The following is a 14,428-nucleotide window of genomic DNA, read 5'->3' as shown; positions in this document are numbered from 1 at the left end:
ATCATTTCGGCTCAGTAGAGCACCCGCAGACTAATGGACAAGTTGAATCAGCTAACAGAATTATCTTGCAGGGATTAAAGAAAAAGCTCGGCGAAGCTAAAGGAGAATGGGCTGACCTCATTCCAGAAGTCCTATGGAGTTACAACACCAGCATTCAATCCGCCACAGGGGAAACTCCCTTCAAATTGGTATATGGCGCAGAAGCGCTCATCCCAGTAGAGGTCAGCGTCCCCACGTTAAGGACCGAGCTCTACAATCAACCAAACAATCAACAAGCTCGGTTAGCCGAATTGGACCTCGTAGATGAAGACAGAGACATCTCCGCCATAAAGCAGCGAGCCAGAAAACGATACCTAGAGCAAAAACACCACAAAAGAGTAGTTCACAGGTCTTTCAACAATGGAGACCTTGTACTCAGACGAACAGAAGATGCACGTAAACCACCAGCACATGGCAAATTAGCGGCGAAGTGGGAAGGTCCTTTCCGAGTTCTCCAAAATCTCGGAAAGGGGGCTTACAAACTAGAAACCCTTAGAAGAGAACAACTCCCAGGAACATGGAATGTCTCCTCTTTAAGAGAATATCAGTCATGACATAGCCTGTATAATAGCGAATGATGGTACTCTTTTTTCCCCCCGAAGGTTTTTTCCCAAAACGCAAGGGTTTTACTCGGAAAGGGTTTTAATGAGGCCAGACGCAAAAAATCATTGTACCCATACAACTTAATGTGCAACCAAAACAGTTCTCATTTTGACAGTTAGCATACATTTCAATTAGTAAACACTTCAAATTATCCGAGCATAATCCTCGGAACCCTACCATCACGATCCGAGCTTATTCCTCGGAAAACCTTCACCACAAAAACAAGTCAACGTTTTTTCCCAATGAACAAACTAATCCGAGCTTCATCCTCGGAAGTTTACAAGCACATACCGAGCATAAATACTCGGACAAGTACAAAACTAACATTTATCACGACGATTTCTACCATACAAATAAAAATTTCAAAGAAATCCGAGCTTCATACTCGGAAAGCAACATACGCACGCCGAGTATACTACTCGGAGGAAGTACAAACAAACAATATCATCTAAATTAGTCAAACAAATCTTACCGCATTTCCATTCAAAAATACAAGAACTACGTTTAGAACATCTACTCTCATTTCCAACAAGTTCACCTAAACAGAGAATGGCTTTGGCCATCTTCGATACACATATACGATTACTTCCAACACACAATCATAAGTTTATCCAAAAAATCAAAGTTTATAAGATAAGTCATCATCAAGCCGAGCTATATGCTCGGAAAACAAAAGTATCGCAACCGAATTACATACTCGGTACCCAAAATGTTATCGCCAAATATTCGAAAACATAGTTCAAGATAAAACAACCACAAGTTTCAAGCATGCTACAAATATACAAAATAAACAAGATCAAATACTAAAAGACTAGTCTGCCTTGTCACCTATGCTAGATCCCTCACTCTCACCAGCACCTTCATCTTCAACAAGTTCACCGTTAACAACCACTTTCATGACATCAAGTTTTGAAGGATCAGCTTCCGGATACACCACCTTGACCTGGGAAACAGCACGGTCAAACCCTTGGGCAAAAGCCTCATAAACTCCGCCTTCCAACTCTTTGACCCGAGCAGAGAGCTGATCGTTCTCAGATTCCACAACCTTCAATTTTTCAGACAAGGACTTTTGAAGTTTTTTCTCATCGGCCAACTCCAACTCCTTTTTCTCCATAGAAGCAACAAGCTCAGCAATTTTCTTATCTTTTTCCTGAATGATCCCAGACAGCTCTTCTACACGGGAAGCTTCAATCTGCTCCCGATCCAGGGCAAGCTCCTGTGCTCGGCCAATGGCAACAATCCGAGCACCAATCACCTACGACAATAAAATAATGTAATAAGAGACATCAAAAAGCCACAACCATAAACAAAATAAACTATACCTGCAGAAACCGACTAACACCAGCTCGGCCGACTTCCTCAATCATTTTCATATCGTCCGGAAAACAACACAGTTCGTCAGCCATAGTACTGAAAGGATACAACTTTGCCCACAGAGACCTAGCGTGCTCATTCTCGTCATAACCGTGAAGCCTTTTCTGCGACTCGTATGCAGACTCAACCTTCTCCAAAATCATAGAAGACTCCCCCTTACCCTCCAAAACCTCGGCAAGGCTGCCCTGGGCTTGTCCCCTCTTCCTCTTATGTTTCGGCCCATGATGAATCAAGGCAGCTACACCTTTTCCAGCATTCGAAGACACCTCCTTTTCACCTTTCTTGCGATGATTGAAGAAAGATTTCAGGCCCGCGGTTGTAATGGCAGGAGCCCTCTCGGCTGCAAAACAAAGACAAGCAAATAAAAACCAGAAGGAGCACCTTATAAAGGAAAGACAGAAGCATGGCAAATTACGTTACCTATGTGATCATAAACAGCCTGTCTATTAGTATCCCATTTCAACATCTCGGCAATCGATAACAACCCCTTCGGACCCAATGATTTAAATAAGAAGCTCATCATAATATCATCATCTGGATGCCTATCATCTACGTCTAATACCTGATAAGGTTCGGGACACCAAGACAAGGGGAACTTTTCGACCAAGTGCTCATTCAAATAGAAAGGAAACTCCTCGGGCACACTCCTCACCTTAACAAACATCGACTTAAAATCCTTAAAAGAAGATTTATACAGACCAAAGATAGCCCGACGCGGATAACTACTAAGATTTACCCACAACCCACGTCCCACCCCCTTAGCTTGAAACAACGAGAAGAAAAGCCTCAGAGAAGGGGGTAATCTAATAACCCCATCAATACCTCGAAAGCCCGCACAAAACCCCAAGAATTCAGGTGCAGCTGGGTAGGGGCGCAGTTTAACCAGTATAAGACCCCACATTCAAATTCGGTAAAAGGCAGTTTGACCCCCAATTCGGTAAACAAACAGCTATACATATAAAAGAAAGACCAATCCCTCAACTGGTCACAGACTCGGTCCTCTTTACCACACGGCAACAACTCTATCCTAATGTTACTACCCTTTCTAACCCACAAGTCTGACCCCAGTAACTTTACTGACTCTTCATCATCAAACTGAGACGCATATTCCCTCACCCTGGCATCAACCCACCCACACGGATCAACCACATCACAGTTCTCCATTGCAGACAAAGAAAGAAAAAAAAATAAAGCACAAGAAGGAAGAAGAAAACGTGAATTCAGCACTGACCTTTGCTAGACATTCTCAGACAAGAAACCAAACCAAAACTCCTTTTCTCCAGAAAACAGCAGCAAATAGGATTTACAAAAAGCAAAGGTAATAAAGGAGTAAGCCCAGTAACCTAAACGGTTACACAAAAACCCCACATTAAATCCTCGTCGTCAAAAAAGAGAGGAATTTAATGACCTCCAAATCCGACGGACAGGGGTACCTGGGGATGCGGGGCACGTTTCACGTCAATCATGTCAAGAGGCGCGAAGAACGAAGCAAGTATTAAACACATAGAAAACCGTTTCGTAGTCCAAACAAGACCAAGCCGAGCTTGGGGGCTACAACGACCATATGCAACAAACAAATTCGGCAACCGAGGATCCAATACTCTTGGTCCAAAAGCTCGCCTTAGTCCTGTCCACACCAAGGCAAGCTTGGGGGCTATGATACGGTACCTGTATCCTCGGTCGCCCGGAATACTCGGCACACAAATATCCGAGGCTGACGTCACGTTAAACAAGCTCGGAACAAAAGCAGATAAGCTCGGCCTCACCCATTCAAATATAAGACACGTGCATCATAAAGCTCGGTCCCGTATCAGTCGTCCGAAAATCTCGGCACGTGATCAGGACCGAAACAGCATCACTCAACTGAAAATAGGAAACGTGCTCAACTAGTTTATAGCACCAAAACAGAATATCTCAACTAACCTATAAACTAGGACTTATCCACTAACGGGCAGAAGACAACTTCTATAAAACCTAGCTAATATGCTTGGCTAGGTCTGAGGTTCCATCACTCTCAGTCTCTTACTCTTTACTCTAAACTCATTTTATTCATTTACTCTGAATCACTACTGACTTGAGCGTCGGAGTATCTTGTGCAGGTATTCCCGCCGCGGTGTTTGATTCCGGCCGACGTAAAGCTCTTCCCCCTTATCGGCGACTTGATCGGAAGCGCTTAAGCTCGGCCGCCCTAATGTTCGAACGAACCATCAACCATTTGACAAAGAATTCATAATTTAGTAACAGTTTTCTATTAGCATTTATGTTGGGCCTGATAACAAGATAAATTCACAGCTTAGATATTCTGAACACATGAAAATACATGAATTGTGTAGATTATATGACCAATATGATTTCTTTCTTGATTTTTTGTAAAGCAGGTTCTGTTAACAATTTAATCATCAATCCTCAATTTAATTAACAAGATTAATAAGATTTTCAATTTAAATAAGAAGTGAGCAATGGGCAACGACAGATTCATCAATCATCATCAATCACAGGTTCACAAGAACCCACGGCAAATTATTCAATCAACTCAATAACAAGTAACAACAACAAAGTTCACAGCTTAACTAACAATAATTATTCAACAAAGTTCACAGTAACAAAAAATTATTCAATTATAGTTAAAAATTATTAAGAATGAAAAGCATATTCAATAATCATGCAATGATTTCTGAACAATGCATAAAAAAAATTAAAAAAACGAAGAACAAATGAGCTCTGAGTCACTGACCTTCGGTCGCTGAAGATGACGGATGGCGACAGACGACGGCGACAAGATGATGGCCGCCGAGCACGAGGAAGAAGTAGCGCACCTCCGACGGGGACTGCGAACAGATCGAGGACTTGGAGAACTCCCCTGACTGCGATGCACGAAGACTCGAGGAGACAAATCCCTGACTGCGACAGATGGCGACAGACAACGGCGACAAGACGACGGCCACCGAGCTTGAGGGAGAAGCGGCGCACCTGCGACTTGTGATTGCGAACAGATTGAAGACTTGGAAGAAATTCCCCTGATTGCGACGCACAAAGACTCGAGGAGACAAGCTCCTGACTGCGACGGACGGCGGCAAAGACGACTCCTCCTTGCGACGGTGGTGGCGGCTAGGATTTTTTCCTTGGTTGAGGCTGGGCGTGTTTTGCTCGAAGGAATAAGGAAGGAGATGGATAAGACGCGTTTTGGCTTCTTTGATTTCCCCTTAAGTGCAAAACTATATCGTTTTGTTCAAACTGGCCGGTTTCGGTTCCGGTTCGACCGACCAATTCTCGATCAATTTAGTAATTTATGGTCGATTTTGTAATTTTCGATTTCAAACATCAGACCGAACTGTTATTATCTTCAGTTTGCGGTTAAATTGATTGGACCGGCCAGTTCGATCTAGTTTTCAAAACCAGATTTTTAGGTGAGTAAATCCCACGATAACAGAGTTCATAATTACACGCCATCATTTTTTATAGGAGTTTTTGTCGAAATTACTTTTTGACGGTGAGATTTGACGGAAAATAAAAAATATCATTTGTGTCATACTTTCTTATGCTTAACATCCAATGGAATTTTTCATTGGAATTTTCTGATAATAATTCTAATAGTACTGACTGCGTTTTTAATAGTAAAATTTTTGGTGTGTACAAAGTATTTTTGAATTAGAAAATAATATAAAAATCTATTTATATTATTCTAAAATCAAATAATTTCAAACATATGAAAGTTTCATATATTGTTAATCATAGAGGTGACAACGGGGCGGGTAGAGGCGGATTTTTGGTCTACTTGATTTCGCCCCGCTGTACAACAATCTGCGTAGAATTCGTTCCGCTTCTACCTGCGAGTAGTAAAACGTTAAACCCTAATCCGTCCCTGCGGGTACCCGTCCTGCTGCTACCCGCCCCTATAATTATTAAAATTAAACAAATAAAATTAAATTTCAAAATTTATATAACTATCATCACATACATAACATAAATTAAAATAAAAATTTAAATATGATACAATATTATTAATCATTTACTAATTATTTTACATATATTATACATGTTATATATTAAAATTATATATATTATATATATACTAGGGTGAGTAGGGGTGAGTATTACTTAAACCCGACTCCGTCTCATTCCTCCCAAGAATCCGCCTCGGTACGGAGCGGGTGATTACCGCCTCAAGCGGGTAGGTGGATACCCACGAATTCGGGTGGTGTTGCCATCTCTAGTTAATTACACTTCTACTGTTCTACAATAACATTGTCTAAATTCATTATTAACAAAATTAATAATAACTTAAATTCTAATTTTAAGTTTTTATATTGATATAATCAAGAATTACATTGTAATTTTACAAGTCACGAGTATTTAATGAGTATTTAGTGGATTTCTATGAATTTTGAGACCTCTCTCAATTCTCATCCCCGTGATAGTATATCTCAATTTTCGTCCCTTTGGCAGGTGATGACCTTGTGCTCGGATAGCCATCTGCAAAGTAAGTAATGAGAGATTAAAATTAGTATAGTTGTAACTGATTTAAGAGACTTGGTTACTTAAAGTTAGTTTGTAATCTCTAGGCGGTAAAAAATAATAGTCTTAAGTCTAGTGTTTTCAGTCAGAGATATAATGAAACAACTATATATATACAAAAATCAATCATTAAAATTAATTATTAGTATAAAATATATATTAAAAATAAATTAAACTACATATATTTATATATAAATGTATAATAGTTAGCTGATTTTTATAATAAAATATTAGTGTAAATTACAAGATCCATCACTACAAAATCCTCTTCCTTTTTTTCTCTGCGATCCACTCTTTCTTCACGGGGTGCTTTAATAAGGCCGATCCAATCAATTTATTAACAAAAATATTATTAATTAAATAAATTAAATGATTTTTAGGAATAAAACTAACAATAATCATCAACCCAAATCTACTCAAAGTGGTATGGTCCTTAACAATAAAACTAACGAGTTGAACAATTCAAGAAAATTGTTATCATCGATACTCCCGCCCTAAATATTGCATCTACGACCATTTTCTTTTACCGCGAGAATTGCAGCCAGCTAACTCAAGTTGGGTTTGTTATCGCCTCCCACACCACGTTAATCAAACCATGCTATTCAAAAGCACAAAAAAGGGTTATATAAAACCGATAATTGCTCATCGCCACAAATCAATTTTGCTCATTATAGCCTAAATTAGTATACGATAGTCACTATAAAGAGAGAACCCAATATCAATTAGAACTCACCTCCTTCCACCAAACAAATACAAGGGGGATCCATTTGGTTCTAGCACCATTTGGATTCCTCCGCCAACAATATGAATTCCTCAACACAATCCTCCCTATTGCTCACTCTAGGCTTGATCCTCGTCATCTTTCAATCATCATATGCCCATGAAGATCCATGCCCACCACCACAACCAACAAAAGGAGGTCTTGGACTAGGAGTTGGAGTTGGTGCTGGTGTCGGCGCTAAAGTAGGACTTGGACATGATGAAAAACTCGGCCTAGGAGCTGGTGTTGGAGTTGGTGCTGGAGTTCAAGCAGGACTTGGACAATACGAAAAACTCGGCCTAGGAGTTGGTGCTGCTGCTGGCGTCGGCGCTAAAGTAGGACTTGGACATGATGAAAAACTTGGCCTAGGAGCTGGTGTTGGAGTTGGTGCTGGAGTTCAAGCAGGACTTGGACAACATGAAAAACTCGGCCTAGGAGCCGGTGTTGGAGTTGGTGCTGGAGTTCAAGCAGGACTTGGACAACACGAAAAATTCGGCCTAGGAGTTGGTGCTGGTGTTGGTGTCGGCGCTAAAGTAGGACTTGGACATGATGAAAAACTCGGCCTAGGAGCTGGTGTTGGAGTTGGTGCTGGAGTTCAAGCAGGACTTGGACAACACGAAAAACTCGGCCTAGGAGTTGGTGCTGGTGTTGGTGTCGGCGCTCAAGTAGGACTTGGACATGATGAAAAACTCGGCCTAGGAGCTGGTGTTGGAGTTGGTGCTGGAGTTCAAGCAGGACTTGGACAACACGAAAAACTCGGCTTAGGAGCTGGTGTTGGAGTTGGTGCTGGAGCTCAAGCAGGACTTGGACAGCACGAAAAACTCGGCCTAGGAGTTGGTGCTGCTGCTGGTGTCGGCGCTCAAGTAGGACTTGGACATGATGAAAAACTCGGCCTAGGAGCTGGTGTTGGAGTTGGTGCTGGAGTTCAAGCAGGACTTGGACAACACGAAAAACTCGGCCTAGGAGTTGGTGCTGGTGCTGGTGTCGATGCTCAAGTTGGACTTGGACAACATGAAAAACTCGGCCTAGGAGTTGGTGTTGGTGCCGGTGTCGGCGCTCAAGTTGGACTTGGACAACACGAAAAACTCGGCCTTGGAGCTGGTGTTGGAGCTGGTGCTGGTGTTCAAGCAGGACTTGGACAACACGAAAAACTCGGCCTAGGAGTTGGTGTTGGTGCTGGTGTCGGCGCTCAAGTAGGACTTGGACATGATGAAAAACTCGGTCTAAGAGCTGATGTTGGAGTTGGTGCTGGAGTTCAAGTCGGACTTGGACATGACCAAAAACTCGGCCTAGAAGCTGGTGTTGGAGTTGGTGCTGGAGCTCAAGTAGGACTTGGACAAGATGGAAAACTCGGCCTAGGAGCTGGTGTTGGTGTTGGTGCTGGAGCTCAAGTAGGACTTGGACATGACGAAAAGCTCGGCCTAGAAGCGGGTGTTGGTGTTGGTGCTGGAGCTCAAGTCGGACTTGGACAAGATGAAAAACTCGGCCTAGGAGCTGGTGTTGGAGTTGGTGCTGGAGCTCAAGTCGGACTTGGACATGACCAAAAACTTGGCCTTGAAGCTGGTGTTGGAGTTGGTGCTGGAGCTCAAGTAGGACTTGGACATGATGGAAAACTCGGCCTAGATGCTGGTGTTGGTGTTGGTGCTGGAGCTCAAGTCGAACTTGGACATGACGGAAAACTCGGCCTAGGAGCTGGTGTTGGAGTTGGTGCTGGAGCTCAAGTAGGACTTGGACATGACGAAAAGCTCGGCCTAGGAGCTGGTGTTGGTGTTGGTGCTGGAGCTCAAGTCGAACTTGGACATGACGAAAAGCTCGGCCTAGGAGCTGGTGTTGGAGTTGGTGCTGGAGCTCAAGTAGGACTTGGACATGATGGAAAACTTGGCCTAGGAGCTGGTGTTGGTGTTGGCGCTGGAGCTCAAGTTGGACTTGGACATGACGGAAAACTCGGTCTAGGTGCTGGTGTTGGAGTTGGTGCTGAAGCTCAAGTAGGACTTGGACATGATGGAAAACTTGGCCTAGGAGCTGGTGTTGGTGTTGGCGCTGGAGCTCAAGTTGGACTTGGACATGATGGAAAACTCGGTTTAGGTGCTGGTGTTGGAGTTGGTGCTGGAGCTCAAGTCGGACTTGAGCATGATGGAAAACTCGGTCTAGGAGCTAGTGTTGGAGTTGGTGCTGAAGCTCAAGCAAGACTTGGACATGACGAAAAACTCGGCCTAAAAGCTAGTGTTGGAGTTGATGCTAGAGCTCAAATAGAACTTGGACACAATGAAAGTTCCGTCAATCACAAACCATCAAGAAGAGACCTTGGTTTAGGAATTGGAGTTGCAGCCCATGTAGAGATTGGAGTTAAAGCACAAGTAAATGTTGGACATGATGGAAAACCCACCGAAACAAAACCAGCAACCGAAAGTGTTGACAAAAAGGCTGTCAAACAAGAACCAGCAACCGGAAGTGTTGATAATAAGGCCGTCAAACAAGAACCAGCAACCGCAGTCAAACAAGAACCAACAACCGCTAGTGTTGACAAAAAGGCCGTCAAACAAGAACCAGCAACCGCAGCAACCGCAAGTGTTGACAAAAAGGCCGTCAAACAAGAACCAGCAACCGCAAGTGTTGATAATAAGACCGTCAAACAAGAACCAGCAACCGGAGGTCCTGACTCAAGAGTTAATGCCACCGGAGCGCAAGTAAAACCTGAGCAAGACAAAAAGGTCGTCAAACAAGAACCAGCAGCAAAGGCTTCTGGCGAAAAAGTCGGAGCTGGAGCTCAGGTAGGAGTTGGAGCTGCCAAGAAACCTGTTGACGTTCCCAAAGTTGCTGTGGAAGTTTGCAAGCTAGTTCCTTCAGAGGAAAGGTCCAAGTGCATGCTAGTCATGAGACAGAACTCCAAATTCTTGTCTTGCAAAACTCCCCAAGATGTCTTAAGGGCTTTGCTTGAGTTGGAAGCCAACAAGACCAAATACGTGCATGAGCTACTCAACAAGTTGGCATTGAAAACCACCGTCGACAACACCAAAGCTGCCGGGGAAGCCACTAATGCCTGCCAAGTAGCCCTGGCTAAAGAACATGTTGATGTCCAAGTTGTTATCTCTCTTAACTTGGAGGTCGCTTTCATTAACAAGCTTTCATATCTTGTAGCAAGCAACCAATTATGAGAGTAACTCACTAACTAGGACATTCCAATGGGGGGGAATTTATGGGGAGGGATCCTATGCTATTCTTTTCTGCAATTTTATTTTGTTTGTGGACAGAGGAATAAATGAATGAAAAAAGAAATACTTGTAGTAGTATTTGCTCCTACATTTTTTTAAAAAAAATATTATTGTGTCATTTCTTTCTTTAATTGCTCCTTTTCATGGTTTAGTTAACCAATTTATACTATTATTAATCAGATAAACAGATATTATGGAATTTATACTTAATAAAGAATATTCTTAATTATATACAGAGCTTATAAATATAAAACTTTTTAATTGTTTTATTGAAAAAGTTTCAGTTTCGAATAGTAAACAATTTTCATTCATTTTTTTAACCAAAAGTCCAAAGCCTTCAATTAAATTCTTTATTATAGTAAATTTGAGTTAGAATGAAGTAGGAGGCCTAAACATAATGTCATAGTGGAGGGTGCTGGTACCTCTTAGCTAATTTCTTAATCTCTTTTCTTTCCTATATATAATTTAAATTTTAAATTTAAGATTTAAAAATTAAAGTTAAGATTAATGATCATTTTAAAAATATTAATTAATATTAACTAAAAAATAGTTAGTTCTTTAATTAAACTCATTAAGAGGTGTTGTTATTTATTTATTGGTTAAATTAAAATCACACTTCCTAATGTTCATAAAGTTTATCATCATACTTTTTCCCAATATATACATCAACGTTTTACCATTAAAGAGAGAAAAGGTATAAACATATAAATAAATTATAACTTCACAATTTTAATTTTTTTCAATTAAAATTTCTTAATTGATGAACACTATATATTTAATAAATTAATACATATAAAATTTTTACTATATTATGTATATACAAAAAATTATAGTACATATTAAAATACGAAATATATATTAAAAATTATGAAATAACTCAAGTAGATATAAGAAATATCATGCTATTTTGGTAGTTAATTTTCATGTAAACACTTAACGTTTTTAAAAAAAATTATGTCTTTTTTTTATCTTAAATCAAATAAATATGGTTAATTAAAAGCAAATTTTCTGGCAGTAAAATTGTTGCATGATATATCCATAGTTTTCGAGTTTAAGCCTAACACATGGTTATTAGCAATAACACAAAGTTTTTGTTTTCTTGTGTATATATAATTATATATACACAACTGCAATGCCATATTCGGAATATGAGAAGCTTGCTTGGACTCTCTAACACGATCGATGGGTATTCTTAAAGTGAGAAAAAAAAAAAAAGGAAAGGATCAAACGTTATCCATAAGTCCGTAACCCACTGCTTTTTTTCGATCGAGTTCCATGGCATTTTCATTTTGTTGTTTTGTTAAATTATCTGTTTTTGCTAATTTATGTATAATGGAATCTACAATTTACAATTCGAAACTGCTACTCATCCAATAATAATTCATCCTTTAAACATTTTTTAAATTTAATAATTCTATTATATTAATTTTTTAATCAACTAATTAATTATATTTCCTATTTCAAAAATACTAAAAAATAGCATTTTTTATTTCAAAATAATTTAAATAATTAACCTGCCCTGTTTATCAAAATGTTCAACTCTGTCCATATGTAAACTACTTGAAACTAACGGAATTATAAAAGAGTAAATTAAAGAAAAATCAAACAAAAGTAATTAAACAAAATCTAATGGTTTGCAGTGCAAATAAATAACTACAATAAATCAAGGTTAAAGATGTTGATGGAAGAGCTGCGATGAAGACCACAGAAGGCGATGAAGACCAAGCTGAAGGCAGCAACGTTCAAGTTGCAACGAGGGAAGACAACGAAGATTCTAATGTCAAGAGGGCCAAATTTTCTTAAAAAAAGAATAAATTATTCTCTATCTTCATTTTATTTTAATAAATTTGGTTTAATTTTATATATACATTTTAAAATGTGACTTTAATTTTAGATATGTTTACAATTTATTTTGTATATAATTATATTATTTTAGATGTGTTGTGAATTGAGAATTAAGATTTATTTAATTAATAAAAATATAATATTTCTTAATTAATAAATAGCTTTTAAGAGTGAGACATCTTTAAAAAAAATCAAAATTAAGTAAATAGATAAAAACATATAAAAAAAAGTTTATCATAAACAAAAGGACACACTAAAATTTATAAATACCAAAAAATACATTCTAAAAATTTATTTTGATGGACAAAAATTTTATGCCGACAGTGAATATATAAAGACGAGATATATTTTTGTCCAACGAAAATAATCTTTAAGGTGTACTTCTATATTTATAAAAAAAAATTTAAAATTAATAATTTTTAGTATATTTGATCATTATTAGTCCGTACAAATACTAAGATTAACAAATAAATTTTATTAATTTATCGTGTAAATTTTAAAAAATATAAATATAAATTATATTAATTTATGTATATAAATTATATATTTATTATATATAAACGTCTGAAAATATGAATATAAATGATTACGAAACAAATGCTGACAAAAAAAAAAATTTACTAATCATATAACATTATTCATTTATGATTTTTGATGTATACTTTTATCCATCCAAACCCTTTCACGTGTAATTTTGTGATTTACTCATCAAAATTTGATGTTTGATATTGAAAAGAAAATAATTAAAATTACACAAAAATTGATGTGATGACAAATTCAACAAGTTGGTAGTCATTTTAATTATTTCCGATCAACCCACACACTACAAACTGAAAAGGATGTCATTAATAAAATTCCCCCATAAAATTCCGATCCTCAACACTAGTCCCTCCTCTTAAATTTTGTTTGGAATAAAGTTTGTTGCAGCAAAAGCTATGCCTGAAAGCAACCTAATCTCCTTGTTTAGTTCGGTAATAGCAGGGTTAACGATCTTTTCACTTTCCAAACCTCTGTCGCAGGTGTCAGGGCCATCGCTGGCGACCTTGGCATCATAATTTGCAGTCATGGGATCTTCCTTGATCTCGCCAAGAGCACTCTTGAAGGATCCAACGACGCCATCATAGTCGAATCCGGCGCATTGTTCAAGCGCCGGGGACTTGCTCTTCTTTGCCAACTCCTTAAGGAATTTTTGTCCCTCCTTGCCCTTGCTTATGCCCAATTCAAGGATGGCTTGTGAGAGCTGAACAATGTTCTTTGCTGATAGCATCTTAGGGTTTGATCTCATGATGTCCATGCATTTTGCCCTTTCTGTTGCTGTAGCGTCACAAACTTTAATCACCAACTTCGATAAGTCCAAGGTTGCTGATTTTTCTTCGGCTTGTGCTACATTGGCGATGATGAGGACCAAGCCAAGGCTGAACAAAATGAAGGACTTTGTTGAGGAATTCATCTTCATAACGGTGTATGGAGAGAACCCTAATGCGAATTGGTTTTGATTTGATGGGGGATGATGAATTCTAAGTCGTGTTCGGGGCTCTCTTTATAGTACATCGTCATTAATTATGAAACCCTAAAAATTTAGGGTAAGAGGATAACTAATTTTGGAAGTGTTCAACAACAAAATAGATATATTATTAACTTATTTGTTGGGTTTTCCTAATTAAGTATAGAATCGTGTCATAATCTCATCACTTTTGGACTGATTCTTCTTCTTTTTTTTAATCTTTTGTTTTACACATATCATGTCCACAATTTTGGTCCGAAATTAAAATTATTAATATGTACCACATTTTGAACAAAAAAGAATAATATAATATAATTATTTTAGAAGACTAGAGTATTTTTCCTTTCAAATAAATTGTGTTGTTTGGAATTTTTAATGGGAGTTTTAATTATGTCTTAATAATTGAATATTTTTTTTATTTGTGAGAGTTTTATATATTATCACAAAAAAATGTTGTAAAGATTTTCAAAAACGAACCTTTACTAAAATTCTCACACAAATAAATATAAATAATTACTAGTTTAAGCATGGAATCATCATGTGTTCAATTTTTATTTTCCTTCTTTAAGGTGAAAA

At 38.4% G+C, this 14,428-nt stretch overlaps 1 protein-coding gene across 1 annotated transcript; it reads right to left on the bottom strand.

The window, feature by feature from the left end:
- Positions 1–13,014: 13,014 nt before the first annotated feature.
- LOC107616301 (uncharacterized) lies at positions 13,015–13,863 on the bottom strand. Its single transcript, XM_016318277.3, has one exon. It carries the CDS (start codon positions 13,802–13,804, stop codon positions 13,244–13,246), a length of 561 nt encoding a protein of 186 aa, XP_016173763.1. The 5' UTR covers positions 13,805–13,863; the 3' UTR covers positions 13,015–13,243.
- Between the last annotated feature and the right edge of the window lie 565 nt (positions 13,864–14,428).

Source organism: Arachis ipaensis, chromosome B9 (genome assembly GCF_059453495.1).
Source record: "Arachis ipaensis isolate K30076 ecotype BB chromosome B9, ASM5945349v1, whole genome shotgun sequence".
Classification (NCBI taxonomy): Eukaryota; Viridiplantae; Streptophyta; class Magnoliopsida; order Fabales; family Fabaceae; genus Arachis; species Arachis ipaensis.
The sequence above is the reverse complement of the archived record's forward strand: the minus strand, read 5'-3'. Positions and strand labels throughout refer to the sequence as shown.